The following is a 21,515-nucleotide window of genomic DNA, read 5'->3' on the forward strand; positions in this document are numbered from 1 at the left end:
GCTCTTGCCTGGCTGCTGCTGCATTGCATGCTACAGCTCAAGTACCATCAGTTGACGAATGCCTGCTCTACGCATCTCAACTCTGCACATCTCCAGCGAGGTTTCAGGCTTTCAGCTAGTGATTACAGTACACAGGGAGTACAGCACAGGTCCAGACCCAAGAGGGGTTTGCTGCGTCCCCAACTCTTCATTTGCACTTCCATTTGGCATTTTGCATATCATATCATGCTATTACTTTCAGAAAGTAGCTAGGCTTGCTCCGTTTGATTTAGATTATGAGCAAATTATTATCACGGATACTTGCAAGCATGTGGGGTGTCAGTGCGATTCATCTCAAAGATTGGCTTAGTTTTCAAATTTTGGACATTTTAATTCATGGAATTTGTAACGAGATGGCGCATTTAATTTACTGTACCACCTGTCTGTATGTACTGTATACAACAATAGGCTCCAAAAGTCCAAATAATCTCCGGCCACCTATCTATTGGGCTCAACCCTGTAGGCCGGTCAGAGCCCACGTAACTGGAAGCCCCTTACGGCCCAACCAACATAGCCGCATGTAATTCACAATCCAAAATGGGCCGAACGTAAGGCCCAATCCCGTTATTGGGTCGCACATAATCGAAATCGCTTTGCAGGCCAACCCTCCATCAGCCCGGCCCATGGAAAACGCCTTACCTGGGCTGCTAGCCCGAGACATCTCTCTCTCCCGAATTTTTTTTATTTATACATTTTTTATTAAAATATTTACAAAAGTAATTTTTTGTTTCGAAAATTTACAAATCTTAAAATCATCCTTCCAGAGGGCGGCAAGGGAACTAAATGCAAAATTTTTATTTGTGTTCAAACCGTTTCCACCGGTTTTAATTGCTTAAAAACTAATAATGCTTATTCGATACTTCAAATGATTTTAAATGGAAAAGTGATAAACTATAAAGTTATAGATCTGATCAAGATCTACAACTTTCATATAAGGTTTATCTCCATCCAATGTCGTTTGAAATGTAGATCTAAGATTTTTTTAAATATGTTTTATATTTTGTAACGAATATTTGGATATCTAAAACATCTTAAATGAAAAAGTTGTTAATAACAAAGCTGTAGATCTCTTTGAGCTCTACAATTTTGATATAAAGTTTTATTTCATCTGACTTTATATAATATAATTTTAAATTGTAAAATCATAGAGCCAACAAGTTGTGCTGGAAAATTTGCATTTAGGTCCTGTGCCGCACTCTGGAAGGACGATTTTTAAACTCCCAAAAAATTATTTTGGTAAATTTTTTAATAAAAAAATGTATAAATAAAAAAAATTCCTCTCTCACTCTCTCGCTCTCTCTCTGCTTCGTAGTTCGAACCTCCGAATGCTCGCTGCAAGCGGCGAATGGCCGCGTCGCGCTGCGCAGCGCGACGGGCACTGGCGCTGGCGGCGGCGGCGGCGGAGGCGTTGGAGCGCGCGTGCTGCTCCTCGGACGCCGCCGCGGTCGTCTCCGGGAACAACAGGCTGATGGCGGAGCACCTGAGAGCCGGCAGGCTGGAGGCCGCGCGGGAGGTGTTCGACGGAATGCCGCGGAGGGACGTCGTGTCCTGGAACACCATCATGGCCGTGCAGGCGCGGGCGGGCTCGCACGGGAGGGCCGTGGGGGCGTTCTTGGAGATGAGGCGCCAGGGGTTCCGGCCGGACCATACCTCATTCTCCACCGCGTTGTCGGCCTGCGCGCGCTTGGAGGCTCTGGAGATGGGGAGGTGCGTCCATGGGCTTGTGTTCAAGTCCTGCTCCTCTGGTAATGTGTTTGTGGGTGCTTCGCTTATCACGATGTATGCCAACTGTGGGGTGGTCAGCTGCCTGGAGCAAGTGCTGGATGGTGTTGAGAGTCCAAATGTGGCCTTGTGGAACGCGCTTATATCAGGCCTTGTGATGAACCATCGTGTAGGCTATGCTCGCAAGGCTTTTGATCGGATGCCAGTGCGTAATGTGGTGTCCTGGACTGCCATGATAAAAGGGCACTTTACAGCGCATGAGGTCGACATGGCGTTTCAGCTGTTTAAATTGATGCCGGTGAAGAACTCTGTGTCGTGGTGCGTCATGATTGGAGGTTTTGTTACGCATGAGAAATTCAGTGAAGCAGTTGAATTGTTTAATAGCTTGATGATGAATGGGGAGGAAGTGACAAATGTGATCCTAGTTAAAATAGTGAATGCTTTTGCTGGCATGAAAAGTATTAGAGGAGGCAGATGCATTCATGGATTGGCTGTGAAGTCTGGTTTTGCTTACGACCTTGTTCTTGAGGCTTCCTTGGTTTTGATGTACTGCAAATCGTTGGACATCACTGAAGCACGACTGGAGTTTGATAAAATGGAAGGAAATCATGTTGGTTCATGGAATGCCATGTTATGCGGCTATATTTATTCGGATAAGATAGATGAGGCCCGGAAACTTTTTGATTCCATGAATAACCGAGATAAAATCTCATGGAACTCAATGATTAATGGCTATATAAATGATGGAAGGATTGCTGATGCTACTGAGTTGTACTCAAAGATGACTGAAAAGAGTTTGGAAGCAGCTACTGCTTTGATGTCATGGTTTATAGATAATGGAATGCTTGACAAAGCACGGGATATGTTTTATAATATGCCCCAAATAGATGTTATGTCTTGCACAACTTTGCTGTTTGGATATGTGAAAGGAGGGCATATGGATGACGCGCTGGACCTTTTCCACATGATGCAAAAAAGGACTGTTGTCACCTATAATGTGATGATATCCGGTTTGTTCCATCAAGGTAAAATTACTGAAGCATATAAGCTCTTTAATGAATCTCCAACACGTGATTCAGTGACTTGGAGCTGTTTAGTTGCTGGGCTCGCTACAAATGGTTTAATCCATGAAGCACTTCAGTTCTACAAAAAGATGCTACTGTCTAATATACGACCTAGCGAGTCAGTTGTTTCTAGCCTCATAAGCTGTTTGTCAAATTATTCTATGATGGTTCATGGCCAGCAGTTTCATGCTACAACCATTAAGATTGGACTCGATTCCCACTTGCTAATCCAAAATTCACTCATTAGCCTGTATTGCAAATGTGGCGAAATGATTATAGCTCAAAGTATTTTTGACCTGATGGCTAAGAGAGATAAAGTAACATGGAACACGATCATTCATGGATATGCACTCAATAATCTTGGTCAAAATGCTGTTGAAATGTTTGAGAGTATGACAAAGGCACAAGTTGATCCTGATGACATCACATTTCTTGGTGTACTTTCCGCATGTAATCACATGAGCCTTTTGGAGGAAGCTAAATATTTCTTCAATGCGATGACATGTACTTATGGAATTTTACCTAATATTATGCACTATGCTTGCATGGTTGATCTCTTTTGTAGAAAATGCATGATTAAGGAGGCTGAAGGATTAGTGAAGTCGATGCCATTTGAACCTGATTCAGCAATATGGACTTCTCTATTGAGCGGTTGCAGATTGACTGGCAATGATAAGTTAGCAGAGCATGCGGCGAGTCAATTAATTGCCATTGATCCTTGTACTAAAATGCCTTATCTGCATCTCATCAGTGTGCATGGATTAACCAATAAATCGACTGTGATTGATAGTTTGAGAAGTCAAATTAAAAGCACTGCCACTGAAAAGGATGTTGGCTATAGCTGGATTTAGCATCCCATTTTGATTTGCAGATGTGTACTACAGCAATGGGATTTGATCATTTATGCAGAAAACTTCCAACAAGCAGGTAAAAAATCTCACAAAGTAGATGGATCCTTTGGTTGAGGCTTTGATAACTTTGATATTGTTCTAATGAGATGATAAATTTGTTTACAGTGTCATTCAGATTGTTTATGAGCTGGTTGACCCAGGTTTATTTATGAGGGATAGAATAGAACAAGCATGAAAGATGAATGAAATGCATCTGTCGACTACAACCCAGGTTGCATATTCCAACTTAGGACTTCGACAGCAGCAAAATGGCATCAAACAAACTGAGGCATGTAGTTGTCATGCCTGTTCCATGGTTGCCTATTCTGCAACGGAGCTTCTAAAATCTGAATACATCTGCTCACAGTTTGCAAGTAGACTACTCTACAATCAAGGTTGACTGGTATGTATCAGGTAAGCATCAAGCTAAATCGTGTCTCTATCGATTAGAGTTTAGATAAAAGCATAAGAAACACTATTATAGATGGGTAGATTTGGGATGAACTGGCAATCTGATATCTGTTCTCAAAAGTTTAGCGGTCAACTGTGAATAGTATGGCAGTGTCCTTATAAATTCAATTTTTTTTCACTGTTCAGGAATGTTAATGGTGAACTCCGCCATCAGGTTGTACTTGTAGGGTTTGGTCAGCATGGAGACGTGAAAGTTTTCAGTAAATGGTGTGGGCAAATCACGAATCACCTTGAAAATGCCAAGACAGTTTCCGATCATCTGGCCGCTTCATTGCAGGTTTTCAATCCTTCGTCCTCCCTCCCCCCTGTAAATGCTCTTTTTTTATTCTTTTTTGTAAATATATTACATAGGGACCTCCCCTACTGTTCACCGGTAAATGTATAAGATCATACACACCGAAATATGTTTGCAAACAACTATAAACAAGATTCCCACATATTGGATGTATCCAGTTGGAACTTAGGATGAATCAAGGTTCGATTCAAGCATACCACATAATCATTTGTAAAGCATTTGAGTACACCTTCCCCAAATAAAGCATACGTGCAAGTGTGCAACGAAGGATAGCATATGTCAGAACACGGGAAAAGTATCATATAACGCGAACAGCATACCAGGTACAGAACTTGGCTATCCAAATTAATCTCTTTATCCTAGTACTAGCAATTTGCATAGCTGTTTGCCTGCTTAACAGATTGTATTGTGTTGCGCACATGCTACCTAAGATACATTGGCCCAATTGAGTTTCAACAAATGCATTCTGTTGCGCACATGCTACCTAAGATACAATGGCCCAATCGAATTTTAACAAATGAAAGCTCATTCCTTCTTCTGAGTGTCCCTGGGAATGCAGCACTGGGGATAGCAAATATCTCTGGCTGTTATATTGCTGTTAACAAGAACAAATAGGGGTGGATGTCTTTCATGTGCCCTTTGGCATTCACCTCCACCTTGCACCTCCCAATCTGATTACCTCTTCAGTTCCAGAATCCCTGCGAGCTTTATCATCACCTGTATCATCCTTTGTGTTTGTCGCGTCACCATATAAATCCTTCAATTTTGCCAAGTTGGATGGCTCTGGTGGTCTACCAAATGGGCTAGAGCGGTGATTTTCACCTTCGGTTCTGCCACGGTTTGGACTCCTGCTCCTGCTCCTGCGGGCACTCGAACGTCCATGTCGATCAGAATCCCTGTCCCTCCTTTCACGGCCTTGTCTGTCAACATTCCTACTTGAATAGCTTGAACGACGGTAATCACGGTCTCTGTCCTCACGGGCATGGCGATCATGCTCCCTATCCTTGTGCCTACCACGGTCACGATCCGAACGATCACGCTCAGAATCATGATCACGTTCATGGCTCCGACTTCGTCGCCTCCTGGGTGAAGATCTTGCACACTCACCATCAGAACTCCTTTCTCTATCCCTTGCTGAAGGCAATGTCTTCCGGACAGGGGATGAGTCCCTTGTGGATGCACGGTGTGGAGCACGCTGACCAAAGGAGACCGACAGAGAAGCCTTTACTGAAGGAGGCCGTCGGGCAGTATCATCTGAACCAAGGCGACTAGAGTCCCCTGTTATTCCTGACTGCTTTGTTGGGAGCTTCATCTTCTCAAGATGGCCAGTGACCTGTCTCAAGATCGGAAGAGGCACTCGTGGAAGAAGACTGTCAAAGTAGTACTGCAAAGGAAAAACAGGCATGGACACCAAGTTTTTAATATCATGTCTCAATGGTATTTCTCAACTAAATCTACCAGAACAATAGCTCAAAAAAGAAACACTGAACAATAACATCAAAATGATCAACCAAAATGGAATGAAGCAAATATAGTTGTGAGGTTAATATGCTGTCTTGGCATGAAGTAGATAGACGTGGTGTGGGGCTCTCAGTAACATGCGGCTCTAAGCCTCTAACATCAGATGTGAAGACAAACTGCGATAGTAGAAAATAAATTGGAATTTAAAAAACTGCATTAAAAAACTACTCAGTTGTTTTGTGATTGTCTCCGGCCAACTGTAAACACTGCTTCAACTCACCCATGAAACATTCATCACAATTTGCTATTTGTTCTCTGCTAACTTGCATGGAAAATGAAATCTACGAAATAACTACAATATCATAGAAGCCCTGACTGGCAATAATTATGAGGCCGACCAGTAAAAGGAAAAATCAAAAAAGCACTTTCGTAGTTCACTATTTACTAAAAGTTGGGGTATTGCTCACCCGTTTCTGTTCACTATGAACCTAAAAAAATTATAAGTAACTTTCAATTATTACATGATTATTACACACTGAACTTCGTTTTCATTTTTGAAAGGAAAGTTGATTTTCTAGATTAGCTATTCCAAAATATCAAGCATAGACAGAATATCTCTTGCCAAAGAAGAAACAAATATGAGACGTAGTCCTCAACAAATTTAAACAGAAAAAAACATCTCAAAACTAAAAAAGATAGCACCATAGCATACATCATTTTCTTTTGTTATAAATCCTTAACTAGATGAAACATAGGAAACTCTAGCAGAAAAATGGAAAATAAACATTTGAGTAACACATCATGACAAACCTTATACAAAGTGGTTACTGGTGGAAGAGATGATGTCTCCTCTTAAAGCAACTCCACAATTGAAATTTCCGCTCAGTATGCCAAACCAACAGGTGAGTGATTCAACAAACACTAATTGCATTTATGTTCAGAAAATACTATGTCAATGATGTATGCCCACGGATGTGCTTGGGTAACTAAAGGACACTGTAACAGGAACTTTACAATACTGTTCTATTTAAAGGCAGAAATGAAATGAAGTTCACAAGATATACCTGCCCAAGTAGAAGATCTCGCACATAAACACCCATAGTAGTCATTTTACCATTAGATCCAGGAGAAAACTCCTGAGCAAGAAGAAAGGCACAGTTTTCATAGGTACGTTATGCAGGGATTGAACTTTAATAAAAACACAGAACATATATTTACAACTGACAAAGGCACACAAAAAAGTAACAATTTAACATATTAAAAATAGATCCAGATGGCTCAGCGCTCAGTTCACATTTCATGCACATAACATGTTTATGCTAAGAAGCAACCATTATTAGTAGTCTAGTGCAGGAATAGTGATGTATTTCACTTTTTCCTTTCTTTCTGGAGTTTACGCTTTCATGTTTTCAATATTTTTTTTCTGGTTTGTACAAGCATTGTCCTTGACAAACAGTAGGCATCTTATACAAATTTAGCATACCACGTACCATTTATAGGGAGCAGTACTAAAGTTTGCTGAATACTTCAAAGTACAAAATAGGATATACGAAGGAAAACTATAGATTTATCCTTTTACAGCTTCAACTAATCGTCAAAATGATGCAAAATACAAAGAAAGCTACCAAAAAAGATAATACCTCATCATCTTTAATGTAGGGTTCATACCAACTCCACAACGTCTTTGGTTCCGCAACATATCGCAGGTAAAGAAATCCAACCTGAAATATAAACGCTAATTACTGTCTGAGAGCGAAAACTCAATTGTTTGACACAGTAAAAAATCATGATGCTTCATTTACTGGTTTAGGTGCAGATTTATCTCAAGACACATTAACATAGGTTTCTATATATCCTTCATTTACTGGTGGAAAATTTACCTAATAGTAGCACCAAGGCTCATTTTCAATCACACTATCAACACTCAACAGACACACATAGTGCAGCGATTTAGCAAAATCTACAATATTCAGTAAATCCTCTACATTGCATTCTGCACGTAACAAACCATCCTAACAAACAGAACCATAAATTAACATTGCGGGAACCGGAAGAGTAGAAAACAACAGGCTTACAGCTCTGATGTAAGGCGAGTCAGGGTGCTTCAGCAGGCCGTGCATCTGCTTAACCGTGAGCTTCATGGTGAAGAACTTGTAGAGGAGGCAGAAGGCGCTGGAGGGCCCGCGGCAGTTGCCGGTCATCCATGGCTCTACGTGGTCAACCTGATTGTAGATCTCATCAATGACCTCGTGGTAAGTCTTCAGCCTGTAGAGCTCCTTGAAGTAGTCCGAGGAGAGGATGTTCACTGACAAAACCTTCTCCATGAGCACATCGATTGGCCTCCCTGATGACTGTATCTCCATTTCCCCTCCTCTGAAATTAACATCACACGACATCATTCCATCAATCAATCAATCAATCAATCCGGGGAGGGGGTCTCCTAAACCTAGTTTTAATCTCTGCACTAATTTACCATTGATCATCTCCAAGAATCAGTATTTCACGGTTCTTAGAAAAGATCAAGATTTTCTAACGGGGAGAGGATCTCTTGTAGCTCAAGAACAAGGGAGATTAAAGCAGGAAAAGATGCTTCTTTTTGTGCATCAAAGATCCAAACTTTCGCCGTGGAACCGAAAGCTTTACCTCTTTTCTTCTCACCGGGATGCGAAGCGGCGGGCGGCGCACGGGGGAGGCCACGGCGAGCGGCGGCGCGGACGAGATTGGGGATTCGTTTTGGATTGGGGATTAGGGCGACGAGAAGAGGAGAGAGAGAGAGAGAGAGAGAGGTAACCGATGGAGGAGAGATGGAGTCGTGGCCGTGCGACCGTGGCAACGGGCGAGGTTACATCTTACATGTACACTCTACCGTCTGAACAGCCGTATCGCAGCCGTCCGTCCCTTGATCTACGGATGGATGGATGGTATGCAGGAATGCAAAATGAAATAGTTCATGCACAAGCACGTATTTTTTAAAAGAAACACAGTACAAACACAGACATTCGCAACACGCACACACTTATCCTTATAAACACACATCTTATTTCTGTGAGTCTCTCTCTATAAGACCGGGTTGATATATCTTAAGATCGACGTCTTGTGTACCATCAAAACTTAAATTCAAAAGGTACACTCGCTTTGTTTTAAAATACACACATAAAAAAAATATTTATTTTCATACTTCTAAAAGATTATTTATAAATACTTAAAAAATACCATATTGTTTAAGTGTATAACGTTGTAGACGTACGTATGAGACTTTCGTTATTTATAGTCTAATTATTTAAGAGTAATTAGTGATCACAAGTAAAACAAGTTTTGTATATTTGAAAGCAGAGGGAGTATCTTGCAAGCAAGTTTCAAGTAGACGGGAGTTACGAGATTCAAAAATTTAAGCTACATTTGCCATCTATATATTGCACATATTAAATGGTCCATGAGGTATTTTATAATGGTCTCTATTGGTAATAGAATCAATATAGGCCATTCATATTTTTCAATCTATTGACTCATACTATCTATTAACTTATTAAAGGAATATAAAAAGGAGCATGTACGTTCGCTCTCACGGTCTATAAATTCTCAGATTAATCGGAGAAAAAGAAAAACAGAGTCCATATAGAAATACAATTTAGAAATAGTTGAAATTCGGAATTAAAAAATAAGGAATATTGGAAGAGGAGACAAGTCCATATAGAAATACAATTTATAAATAACTGAAATTCGGAATTAAAAAATAAAGAATATTGGAAGAGAAGACTAGAGTCCATATAGAAATACAATTTATAAAAAACTGAAAATCGGAAATAAAAAATAAAGAATATTAGAAGAAGAGTATAGAGTTCATATAGATATACAATTAAGAAATAATAGAAATTCGGAATTAATAAATAAGGAATATTAGAAGTAGAGTATAGAGTCTATATAGAAATACAATTAAGAAATAATAGAAATTCGGAATTAAAAATAAGGAATATTAGAAGTAGAGTATATAGTCCATATAGGAATTTAAAACTAACTAAATTTCAGAATACACATAATAAAATTAAAAGAAGAGTTTAGAGTCCGTATAAAAATATAATTTACGAATAACTAAAATTCAAAATTAAAAAAAACATGGGAAAAAGAGTCTAAAGTCAATATAGGAATACAATTTAGAATTAACTGAAATTCGAAGTTAAAAATTTAAAAATATTGAAAGATGAGTTTAGAGTCCACATACAAATAGAATTAGAAAAAATAGAAATTCAGAATTAAAAATAAATAATATTGGAAGAAGAGCCTAGAGTCTATATAGAAATACAATTTACAGATAACGAAAATTCGGAATTAAAAAAAGAAATATTGAAAGACAAGTCTAGAGTCTATATAGGAATATAATTTACAAATAATTAAAATTTGATATTAAAAATAATTAATAACTAACACGCATATAAAATAAAATATGAATATTACACATTAATAGTTTCGTAAAGTTAGTACAAAATTTAAAATTATGTTGTCATTTTAATATATTTGAATAATACATTGAGAAAACATATATGCTATTATATGAGAGAAAATATAATGATACTAGCCGCGCAATTTGCGCGGACCACTATGCTAGTTTATACTATCTCAACAATTAGTAAAATTAATTTTCTACTACTAGTAGAACTCATAAATCAATAGATCATTTCTATTAGTCATAATATTGGTAGTAGAACACTGTCAATAGAAGTCACTGTACTGTATGTAAAGGTACTCATTTTAGTAGTACGGTTAGCATAGCGACAGTTATGAGAGAAAATTAACATATATTCTATGAAACTAGAGAATATTTCTTCAAGGGAGAAAGTATGACGATTACGAGAGCCTTGTGACAACGAGGCTCGTCAAAAGAACGATGATGAAGGGAGATTGGGAGATCACATATATTCCCTTCTTTTAAAAGTGCAAGCTGAAAGCAGCAATGATAGCTGCTAGACAGCCAAGTCCTTTGTCATGCCGTTGGCATGGTATTTACTCCCTCCATAAAAAAATAATTAAATCCTTAGCTATAAACCTGGATAGTATTTTTTTTAAAAAAATAAATTCTAGCTATGAATCTGACAAATGCTATCCAGGTTCATAGCTAGGATTTGATTTTTTTTTTTACGAAGGGGTATCTAATTAAGCACATTGTGTGAAAGAGATGTTAGCCGGCCCATCAGTACCCACTCTGCCCTGTGCGACTCGTGAGAAACATTTTTTTCTGAAGAGATAATGTTCTTTCTTTTCTTTGGATGAAAAGTGATCTTGTTCTTATCTTCTGAGTTCTGATACAATATAATGTAATCCTTTTTTCCTCTTGTTCTGCATTATTATGATATTATCCTTGTGAAATTCTCTTATCTTTCTTTCTTTTTTAAGCAGATGGAATGAGCTCTACGCCATTCATTTCAGAGAAGAAAAAAGGATGATAGCTTGTGAATATCATAGGGACAAAATTTCAGACAAGGTGACATCTGAACTTCTGTAGTTTTGGACACAACCTAAATAATCAATTGAGTGGGCTTAGATCAAAACCCGATTCCATTAAGGATTACTTTGCAACAACTACCAAATCACAAGCTACACCATACACGCCACGCATTCTGGTTACATGCTTCAAAAACTCTTCCAACTCGATCAGAAGAGATCAGCACCCGGAGTTATTTCCCATCTGCACTACCATAATCCCCCCTAATTAAACACAACACGCGAACAAATTAACAGCCCATAGACTTGTTTTTTACCACCTTCTTCTTCTTCTTCTTCTTCTTCTTCTTCTTCTTCTTCTTCTTCTTCTTCTTGTTCTACGCTTCTATCTTAAGATTCTTAATTTTAATTAGCCTCCTCCGAGAAGCACCTTGTTCTACTGTGCTTCTGCTGGTCAGAGAGTACTTCTGCTTCTGCTGGATCTACTGGTAGCAAAGCACATCTCTGCTCTTGTCAGGGCTGTGTTTTGTGCGGCGCCGCCGCGACGGCCTCGGCGACGCTGAAGAACACGCGGTCTGAGCCGAACGTCTTGCCGACCACCGAGTTGTACAGCCTCTCGGTCACCGATCCAACCGGGTTGGCCAGCACAAGCTGCAGAAATCCGTCAGAAATTAGCTCATGTTACTATTCACTGTCACTGACAAATCTGAATATTATCTGATAGTAAATCACTGAAACTGACAAGAAGAACATTGGTAGATAGATGTTTCAGAAGTTCTATTACCTCGATGTTTCTTTTTTCCAGCACCTTCTTCAGCTCTGCAAGTGCATCGAGGCCACTCGTGTCGATCGCTGCAACAGCTGCAAGTTCATCGAATTCTCTGTCAGTTTGTACTGATCACAAGATAGTACTATTATTCTGAGAATGTTATACTGAATAATTAGCTGCTCTTTTTACTGAACAGTTAGCTCATCGATCCATGTGAGTTTTTACTGAATAATTAACAACTCTTTTTACTGAGAATCTTTTTACTGATCAAGATTGTACTACAATCTTTCTGAGAACGTTGTACTGAATGAATAATTAGCTCATCGATCCATGTCAGTTTTAATTTACTGAATAATTAACCACTCTTTTCAGCATTTTTTTAACTGAGTATGAATTCTGTACAGGAGTAGTAGCATGCAAGAGCTTATTACCACTCATGTCGAGGATGATGCATCTGACAGGGCACTGGTTGCACTTGGCGGCCCGCTCGTCTTCCTCCCGGAGAAACCTCATGATCCTCTCGCCGAGGTACATGGAGTTGGCGAAGTAGATGGCGGACTCGACGCCGACGACGAGGAAGGACGGCACACGCATGGCCTCCCTGTACTGCGCCATGCTCCGGTAGCTCGCCGTGCCGGGGACGACGCCCTTGACCACCATGTTTGGGCGGGTGACCTGGAGGAGGATCTTGAAGAGGGAGATGCCGACGGCGATGGCGAGGCCCATCTGGACGGAGACGAGGAGGACGCCGAGGAAGGCGGCCATGCAGGCGAGGAAGTCGAGCTTGTCGACCTTCCACAGCCTGGCGGCGCCCCGGACGTCGATGAGGCCGATCACGGCGGTGATGATGATCGCCGAGAGGATCACGTTGGGGGTGTAGTGGAACAGCGGCATCAGGAACAGCAGCGTCACCAGCACCGCCGACGCCATCACGATGTTCGACACCGCCGTCTTGCACCCCGCGCTGTAGTTCACCGCCGACCTCGAGAACGATCCTGCGTCCATTCATTCAGAGTTTTTTTTGCCAATGGTGAGCCATTGCGATCCTCATCTAGCTTCTATGAATATTACTCACATCATTTTATTTCTCATTTTGATTTATTTTTATCTTTGTCTTTTTTTTTGTTGTGCATCTCATGACAGAAGCCGGAGATATAATCCATTTCCATTATCTAAATATGAATATTACTCCCTCATTCCGTTCATATTATAAGTCGTTTTGATTTTTTTTAGTCAATCTTTTTCTATAATATTGAATTAATTAGTTTCATTGAATGTAACGTTGAATATATTTTGATAACATATTTATTTTATATTAAAAATATTGTTAAAATTTTCTGTAAACTTAAACAAACTTGAACAAGTTAGAGTACCTCCGGTCAAAAGATACTTATCGTATAAGATTTGGTCAAACTTTTGAAATTTTGACAGCTAATTTTATGTTAGAGTAAATTTATAAAATATAAACATTTTATAATACTATGATAATTACTTTTCGAGGCAAATCTATATACTATATCGTTTGTTTTGGTTTTGAACTATGCATTTAAGAAATTACTGATGGTCAGAATTTTAAAGGTTTGATCTAATTTTATCTAAAACGACAAGTACTTAATACGTTCAGAAGCTATGGTGCAACTGACAAACCAACCTGTGGTGACATAGCAGGAGGCACATGAGCCAGCCATGTTCATGACACCAATGGCCATCATCTCCTTGTTTCCATCAACCTGGTAGTTGTTGATGGATGCAAATGTCCTGCCTACTGCTATCCCTTCCTGCAAATTCAGTCATTTTTCCTTTCATGTTCAGACTAAACATCACCATACTAAAATAGTTCAGATAGTAAATAAAATGTGTTTTTTATGTAGGTGCCTTACAGTGAGAGATAGTATGCCAGTCATAATTCCTGTGTTTAAGGCCAGTCCTACGTAGGAGCCACTGAAGGTCAGCATATTCGCTGAAGGAGGGTTCAATCCCTTGGGGAGATCGCCAATCTGTCCAAACACCACCCAAAAAAAGATGAATTAGTGTGACTAATGACGTTTCTTTCATGTTCTCGATGTGAAGCTGTCCATGAAAGATTCAGAAATGGTTTAGAGAAGCTACTCACAACACTGATGCCATGAGCTTTGCTGACGAACGAGATGATGGTAGAGATGATCACTGATGTCAGTGGAGCAGCTGCTGACACCCAGAAAAGCTTTGGGTTCCTGGCGCTCTGCAAAAATACAGTGAAAATTGTTACCGGCTGCATACTCGCATCAAAGTCAGAGAAAATTGTATACAGCGAACTGAAGAATCAGAAGGTAAAAAAATTATTGGCAACCACAACAGCGGTTCACATAATGAATTCAGTACATATTTTTTTTTAATTTTTATAAAAAGAGTTCAGTAGATCTTGAATCACAAATGAAAAGAAGTTCTGGTTAAAACCTATTAATTTGGCAGGCCCCATCTCCTCACATCTTCTGAAGAATTGTTCTGAGATGGTCCCATGACCGTGGAATTGTCGCATTAATTGACACTTTTTAATCATTCCAGGTGAGGAACAGCGTCATTACAAAGCAGATGACTTACTTTTCTCAGAGGAAAACCATTAACAGTCTAATGGATGTGTTTATCAGATCATTCTGTTTAGACTGAAAAGACACCGAAATTCAGAGAGATGAGCATGTGAACAACCAGCTTAACAGGTGACACGTCAGAGTGGCCAAACCAGATCCATTCTTCCCAAAAGGGAAAAGAGAAATGTTCCAATTGAAAATGGCTTTATTAGAATATATTCTAAAGCCACACACACGCCTTGCTTTAATTGATGTATATGGTCTAATCGTATTAAGACTAATGCAAGATATAAACATTCTTTGTTTTTGTTTAGTTTGTGAGATCATCCAAACTAGAACTGCTCATCATACTAGTTAGAGTGCTTCATGACATATGTTTTTGTACACATGATCGATTAATTAATTACTAAAAGAATTAGTGCTTTTCTGCAAGTGTAAGGGGAGTAAATATTATTATAAACTCCTTTCACAATTATGCAATTAACAACCTTAAATACTTCTGGTCACACGCCAACACTAACTTTTTAGACACCATGTGTTAGTCCAACGTTCAGATATCTTGGAAGATTAGGCATAAGACATGACTTTTTCTTGGCATAGCAACTGTTTATTAAGCAAGTCTAAAGAAGTTTTTAGATTACCCTAAAGTAGTACTATACTAGCTTAAATAAGTTTAAACAGTTTGAAAAAATTGAGGAACTTTTATGTGATCCCCTAATTAAGAAAACCACCCAACTACTAAAGTAAGATATTCGAATTTCGCGACAATCAATTATGTGAATGGAATTCCTTTAGGAAAAATCAAAATATCCCATCATTATGAGATCCCTATAAGCTGGAGGTAGCTTAACTTCACCTTCCATTAACTATTGGCCATTAGTTTAACTGAGTGGAGTCAAATTCCTTGTTAGTGGCAAGCACCCTTTGGGCCCCTCCATGAAGCTCACTTTGTAATGGTTTTAATCACCACCTTTCCTTTTTGCCATACTATCTTTCCTAGCTATAGATAAGTTACCTGTCTTTAACCATGGTCAAATAATTATAAAGAATTTTGCCGACTAATTAACTAACAATAACCATTTAGTCCTGCTCATAACTGCCCCTAGCCGAAAGTGTTCTGTACTCTTCCATTGTCTCAGAATTTACAACGGCAGGTCTCATTACATTTTTACTTATACAGGCAAGGCAGGCCAGCTTTTACGATCCTTGAGAGATACCAAGAGGTATCGATTATTTTAGTGTAAATTTTGGTATCTATTAGTATCGAAGATATCAAGATGTATCAAATTTTACATTAAAAAATATGGTATCTTCTAATACCTTCTTAAGAACTATAAAATCACTTTACTTGTGAATCACTAAATATCTAGATTGTTCTATTAGGCGCAACATTTAAATAACCTGTACGCAGGTTCATGGGTCGACATGCTTGCATCCCTGATCCCCACGCATTTCATACGTGTGGCTATTAATTGTGGTTCCCTTACTATTTTGGCGCCTAGCCATTTCTGCGGAACTTTCTATAAATAGTAATAGCAATTAACCCCCTGATTACCTTCTAATCACCACGCGATTAGCGAAGAACAGGCAATAATTAACTAATCAATCAAGAGAGCATGCATCATCTCTGCAGGTGATACGCTACTAGGAAGGTGTGGTAGCTATTAGCTTACGATGTGGCGTGTGGTGAGGAGGACGGCGAGGAAGGCGACGCCCATGAGGATGGTCTGCCACGCCCACTCGTCGTGGTGCTTGAAGACGGAGTGCATCACCTGGACGAACCCCATCTGCGACGTGAAATGGATGATCCCGAGCAATCCCTTGAGCTGCTGCAGCGACACGATGATCGCCGCGCCGCCCATGAATCCCGTCAGCGTCGCCTTCGACAAGAAATCCACGATGAACCCCAGCCTAAAACCAAGAACACGATATACTCCATCAGTTAGCTAGGCATGAGGTGATCGATCCATCGATCCATCGTCAATGGAACAGTAGATGATGGATGTGAAGTGATCGAATACCGGAGGAAGCCGAGGGAGGCTTGGAAGACGCCGGCGAAGAAGGTGGAGGTGAAGGCGAGCTGGAGGTAGAGGATGGGCTCCTGGTCCGGCGACACCGCCTGCCGGAGCATCGACCCCATCACCAGCGACGCTATCGACACCGGCCCTACAGCCAGATCCCGCGAGCTACCCAACAACGAGTAGATCAGCGGCGGCACGAAGCTCGAATCTGCATACATCATATGTGTTATTCATCACATCGAATTGACATAATGGCCGGTCATTTTGGTTCATCTTTTACTTACATAGTCCAATGATTGGAGGCAGGTTGGCGAGCTTGGCGTAGCTGATTCCCTGCAAAGAAATCGGAATTCGAATTGGAATTGGGAATGGAGAATTTCAGGAGGCAAAACAATGGCGTGTATGTGTGATCAGGTTGCGTGCGTGCCTGCGGGATGGCGAGGCTGGCAATGGTGAGGCCGGAGACGACGTCGGAGCGGAGGAGGCGGAGGCTGTAGTCGGAGCCCCAATGGAAGATGGGGAAGAAGTACTGCAGCGCGAGCACCAGCCGCCGCGCGGACGACTGGTTCTTGAACTGGTGGAGCGGGTCGTCGGGGAAGAACACCTCCGCCAGCCGCTGCCTCAGCGCCTTCGCCGTCGACCTCCTCTCCGGCACCGACACCTTGTGCAGCTCCGCCGCCGCCGTCGTCGTCATCGCCGGCGCCTCGCCCCGCGGCGTCGGCGGCGCGGAGACCACCGCCGGGGTCGTCGGCGCCTGCGCCGGTGGCGCCTCGACGTCGTAGGAGAGGCTGTCCACCTTGTTGTTGACAACCATGGCGATCGAGTCGAGAGGGAGGAGGCGATCGAGGTAGGATTAGGAAGGGAGGCGCCTTGGCTGCTTGAGGGGTTGGGCGGAGGAAGAGGAAGGGCGCCATTTATAGGGAGATGGCGGGAAGAGAAAGCGCGGGAGAGGAAGAAGAAGGCGCGGGCGCGGCGCGTGCAGGATTAAGAGGCGAGTTGGGGGGTTAATTTAGGTGAGCCCCCCTATTACTGGGCTGCAAAGATTCGCAATTTGGGACACATGTGCCTCTTAAGCTGTGCTACTACCTAAATAAAGAACTACCCAAACAAACATTTGGGCGTGTCACATTTTCAAACTTCTTTTTTTCCCTTCAAAAAATGTATATTAGGAATTAAAATTCAATAGTATCTTGGAATTAATGTATCTATCTATCTACTAGTGCCTCCATCCCCCCTCCCTAGAAAAAAAACAATTTCAACTATCTATCTCTCTATCCATCTATTTATATGTTTATATATTACTGCCATGCGAAAAAGAATATAATTCTAGCTATGAACTTGGACATATCTTTGTCCACGTGCATTGCTAAAATTGCATTCTTTTTTAATAAAGATAGTGTATCTATCTATCTATATATCTATCTAACATATGCTAAGAGTTGTATATCAGATCCAATTTAACTTTTAAAATCTACCATATAAATTAGAATTACATTTATGAAAGTTAAGAATTGTATATCTGCACTTGTTTTTTTTCTTTCCGAATAGGGCTATGTATGTGTCCATTTAAATATTTTAGAAAACTCTTTTTTATTGGAGTGAATACTAATTATAAGCTGGTTTTTAATGTATTTCTTTTACCAAAGTATTAGTTGGTTTCCGCATGTTAAACAAGAAAATAGTATGAGAAGAAAATTCCACCAGGAAAAGGTCGATTTAATGAGATTCCAGATAAAGCCGAGTACGTGTTAGTATGAGTTCAACATATAGTAATTCATGCAAAATTGATAAGACAAGTAAAACTACAACGAGATTCGTAATGTCTCCCATGCGAGAATTATGGTCGATGGTTGCTCTCTATCTCAAACCCGAATCTATATATTCTTAAATATAAATATCTACACTCCAAAATCCCCAAAAAATGCCACGACCACTGGCTTCTTCAAGAGGAATCAGTTGAATGATCCATGTAAATTCTGAGAAAAAAATTTTGCTCGGTGGAAGGTGAATATGCATTTTTTTTTTCACTTGGACGATTGATTCCAAATAGTTTTACGCAATTGGTGGGATAAATTCTCTGAATCACTTGTAGTTGTAGTTAGTGGGGTGGCCAATTTTAACCGTTGTGTATATCCAGCGGCTATGGATGATTATGAGACCTACTTTGATTTTTGTAAGCACAAGGGAGGGAGTTGCTGACGTGGCATGCTAGCTTTGTTCCACGTGTGCACATGTGGGTCCACGTCAGCGGCAAGGCAAAAGGCATTTGGAACTTGGATGCGCAAACCCTGCGGCCTTAATTAATTTATTATAAAAAATATAAATGGTAATGTTCCTTTTTCCTCTTTTTTTATGGTAAAATAGCTATGTGGAGCACTCAACATAGTGACCCAACAAGCACATTATTCACTCCAAATAATCTGACTAATCTATTAGCAATGGGAGGTAAAGTAGTTGAACATGGAATCATTGAGATTCTATCAAAGTAAAATTGTAGCCACAAATTAAAGATAAACTCAATTGCAATACACTCATGAGGACCACTTATAATGCACCTCCTCTGTTTTAAGAAATATAATGTGGTACATTATGCAACCAACCTATGATGAAAACTTTAACTGATAATATAAAAAAAAATAATAATAACCCTTTTCACATAAAAACATTCATGATTTTTCATTAGTGTGGAGGTTTATATTATTCATGATTTTTCACATAAAAACACTACCTGCAAATAATGTTTATTCGTTCATAATAGTTTGAGGTGATTATTAACATAGATGATATATATTTGACACCAGTGAATAAAATCCACTTTCTCAATCTTGAGAGCAATTTGTAACTTCATTTATTGAGGTATTGCAACAAAGTTCTTATACAAAAAATTTCTCAAAAATACTAGATTTACATCAGAACCTGAACTGAAGATACCACAATTCATATCATGCAAGGGTGATACAACCGTGACCCTACATCAAAGGTGAGTAGTGGTCGACTGCAATCATATATGCACCGGCCTGCACATTCCTGACACATGTTAATCTAGTAGCTTCCGCGCCATCAGTTGTGACAGGAGCACCAAGACACCATGATCATAACAACATATATTTTTCAATGATAAGGCAAATCTACCACTTACAAAATCAAGTGGAATTTCCAACCATCCATGGACTCCATTCCATAACCTGGCCAAGCTTGCTTTCTCCCAAAGGTGACCTAGGATGCATAGCTATGCGGTAGTAGGATGCCCAAAATTTTCTTGCAAATCTTGATAAATATTTTGAATAATGCAGAGAGAGAGTAAGAACATGTACAAGTGGAATATCACCAACTGAATGCATATATAACACCAATTGTTGGCCCTAATTGTGGTGAAGATGTGATATTAGAGGCCATTGGCAACTGTTGGCCAGCAATGCACCTTCAAATAGATATAAGTGGAGAAACCAAAACTAGCAAATGCTAATTCAGTAGTAGCACAAGCTGATTTATGTGTTTCCTATGTTTAAATCTGTGTTTTTTTTCTCTGACTCTTCACGTGTGTTGTGTTCTTGGCCGGCTAGCTACCTGTACATAGTTGTGTTCTTTTGTAGGAAAAGGGTAGCTGTCGAGTTATCTATTAATAATCCTAGCAAAAAAAAGGAGTTATCTATTAATAAAGAGGTTGGTGGCAATTGACAAATACTACCCAACTTAACCAAAACAAACTGGGAACTAAAGGGTGAAACGCCTGTTTCTTTGCTTTAATTCACATGGCCATGAGAGTCTCTGAACATGTGGTTGTCTCTCAAGTTAGTTAACACTTGGCATGTTTACTTAGGCAATAAATTACAGATTAAAAGATGAAATAAACTTTAGAGATTTTTTTTGCAAGAATTTAGTGTTTTGTTTCCTTTTATTCTGTTCTTGAAAAAAAATCAAAATGTCAAATCTTTTTATTCCCCATTTCCCCTATTTTCCAGCTAGCCATGAATCCTTTTTGCTGTCACATTCCTCTCACACGGTACAAGGTACAAGATCGAATTAATGATCTTCTTTCCTGAAACCAACGAATTAGTGAGCTGGGATGACTTTTCAAGGCAATAAAAGCTTCTATTGAATTCATTAAATTACAAAGAGATGATACAATTATTTTAAGAGAACACTTCTGACCTCTACGTAACACACATGCACACAAAACAACTCACATAATACATAACGGATTATAAGAGCAAGGTTAATAGTATAGCCCACTACTAGCTCCAATTCATCTATAGCAAATCTAATAGCAATTCATACAATAGTTGCTTATTATACTATTAATATATGGTCCCACATGTCATACACACACTGTGTCTTGGAGTCCGTGTTGTAGCTGGCTACAGATCTGTAGCCCGCTGCTCTTCTCTCTAATCTTTTATCTCATTAAAATATATTTATAGCTGGCTAATAGTCTGCTATTGTATCCGCTCTAAGGAGAATTAATGGCCATTAATTCAACAGAATTGACTAAATCGTCATCTATGTGATTCTGGGTAAAAATCTTTGACCACCCACTCTGACCGCATGTGATTGAAGATCAGTTATATTAATGGTGAAAAGAATGAAAAGAAAAAGGCCGGTTATATCAGGCGTGCATGGAGAAACATATTAATCAACTATAGGACTGAACAAAGATCGAACTGCAGATTTGTAGGACTGAACTGGCTGCCGAAGCATGCATGGAAAGACCAATATATAACTACAGTACTTAAAGTGAAAAGATGAGAGATTATATGCTTTTAGAGATTTAAAGTGGAAT

The 21,515-nt window shown here is 39.8% G+C and overlaps 3 protein-coding genes across 9 annotated transcripts; 1 reads left to right on the forward strand and 2 right to left on the reverse strand.

Moving 5' to 3' along the window:
- The first annotated feature begins 1,331 nt into the window (after window positions 1–1,331).
- LOC107277619 (pentatricopeptide repeat-containing protein At4g02750) lies at window positions 1,332–12,351 on the forward strand. Of its 6 annotated transcripts, none has more exons than XM_066311361.1 (4): window positions 1,332–3,752; window positions 3,842–4,129; window positions 4,313–4,463; window positions 11,334–12,351. In XM_066311361.1, exon 1 carries the CDS (start codon window positions 1,385–1,387, stop codon window positions 3,674–3,676), a length of 2,292 nt encoding a protein of 763 aa, XP_066167458.1. In that variant the 5' UTR covers window positions 1,332–1,384; the 3' UTR covers window positions 3,677–3,752; window positions 3,842–4,129; window positions 4,313–4,463; window positions 11,334–12,351. The 6 variants fall into 6 exon arrangements, with proteins under 6 accessions (XP_066167458.1, XP_066167461.1, XP_066167460.1 ...); XM_066311364.1 differs by lacking the exon at window positions 11,334–12,351 and having other exon boundaries at window positions 1,332–2,786; window positions 3,391–3,752; window positions 3,842–4,118; window positions 4,313–4,677; XM_066311363.1 differs by lacking the exon at window positions 11,334–12,351 and having other exon boundaries at window positions 4,341–4,931.
- Window positions 4,759–8,768, reverse strand: LOC107281411 (pre-mRNA splicing factor SR-like 1). 2 transcript variants are annotated; one of them, XR_003242738.2, is made up of 6 exons: window positions 8,586–8,768; window positions 8,018–8,315; window positions 7,583–7,663; window positions 7,007–7,078; window positions 6,753–6,863; window positions 4,759–5,865 (listed from the first exon to the last, which is right to left on the reverse strand). XR_003242738.2 is itself a non-coding variant. In XM_015787745.3 (5 exons), the coding sequence occupies exons 2-5, from the start codon at window positions 8,303–8,305 to the stop codon at window positions 5,128–5,130; spliced, it is 1,179 nt and encodes a 392-aa protein (XP_015643231.1). In that variant the 5' UTR covers window positions 8,306–8,315; window positions 8,586–8,768; the 3' UTR covers window positions 4,759–5,127. The 2 variants fall into 2 exon arrangements, 1 of the variants encoding a protein (XP_015643231.1); XM_015787745.3 differs by lacking the exon at window positions 6,753–6,863.
- Window positions 11,458–20,038, reverse strand: LOC4340095 (probable sulfate transporter 3.4). The gene is made up of 10 exons (XM_015787744.3): window positions 17,163–20,038; window positions 17,020–17,068; window positions 16,736–16,943; window positions 16,388–16,625; window positions 14,261–14,368; window positions 14,028–14,144; window positions 13,799–13,925; window positions 12,579–13,142; window positions 12,163–12,239; window positions 11,458–12,029 (listed from the first exon to the last, which is right to left on the reverse strand). Exons 1-10 carry the CDS (start codon window positions 17,547–17,549, stop codon window positions 11,892–11,894), a joined length of 2,013 nt encoding a protein of 670 aa, XP_015643230.1. The 5' UTR covers window positions 17,550–20,038; the 3' UTR covers window positions 11,458–11,891.
- Between the last annotated feature and the right edge of the window lie 1,477 nt (window positions 20,039–21,515).

Source organism: Oryza sativa, chromosome 6 (genome assembly GCF_034140825.1).
Source record: "Oryza sativa Japonica Group chromosome 6, ASM3414082v1".
Taxonomy (NCBI): domain Eukaryota; kingdom Viridiplantae; phylum Streptophyta; class Magnoliopsida; order Poales; family Poaceae; genus Oryza; species Oryza sativa.

What these genes read in the sequence shown, in the direction of transcription:
- LOC4340095 (XM_015787744.3), bottom strand. Translation starts at nt 17,549, where the DNA reads ATGGTTGTCAACAACAAGGTGGACAGCCTCTCCTACGACGTCGAGGCG. An exon ending in TCCTCACCACACGCCACATC is followed by an intron (nt 14,369 to 16,387) that starts GTAAGCTAATAG and finishes GTATTTTTGCAG; the next exon opens with AGCGCCAGGAACCCAAAGCT. An exon ending in CTGGCATACTATCTCTCACT is followed by an intron (nt 13,926 to 14,027) that starts GTAAGGCACCTA and finishes CTGAATTTGCAG; the next exon opens with GAAGGGATAGCAGTAGGCAG.
- LOC107281411 (XM_015787745.3), bottom strand. Translation starts at nt 8,305, where the DNA reads ATGGAGATACAGTCATCAGGGAGGCCAATCGATGTGCTCATGGAGAAG. An exon ending in ACTCGCCTTACATCAGAGCT is followed by an intron (nt 7,664 to 8,017) that starts GTAAGCCTGTTG and finishes TTTATATTTCAG; the next exon opens with GTTGGATTTCTTTACCTGCG. An exon ending in CCTACATTAAAGATGATGAG is followed by an intron (nt 7,079 to 7,582) that starts GTATTATCTTTT and finishes CTTCTTGCTCAG; the next exon opens with GAGTTTTCTCCTGGATCTAA.
- LOC107277619 (XM_066311361.1), top strand. Translation starts at nt 1,385, where the DNA reads ATGGCCGCGTCGCGCTGCGCAGCGCGACGGGCACTGGCGCTGGCGGCG.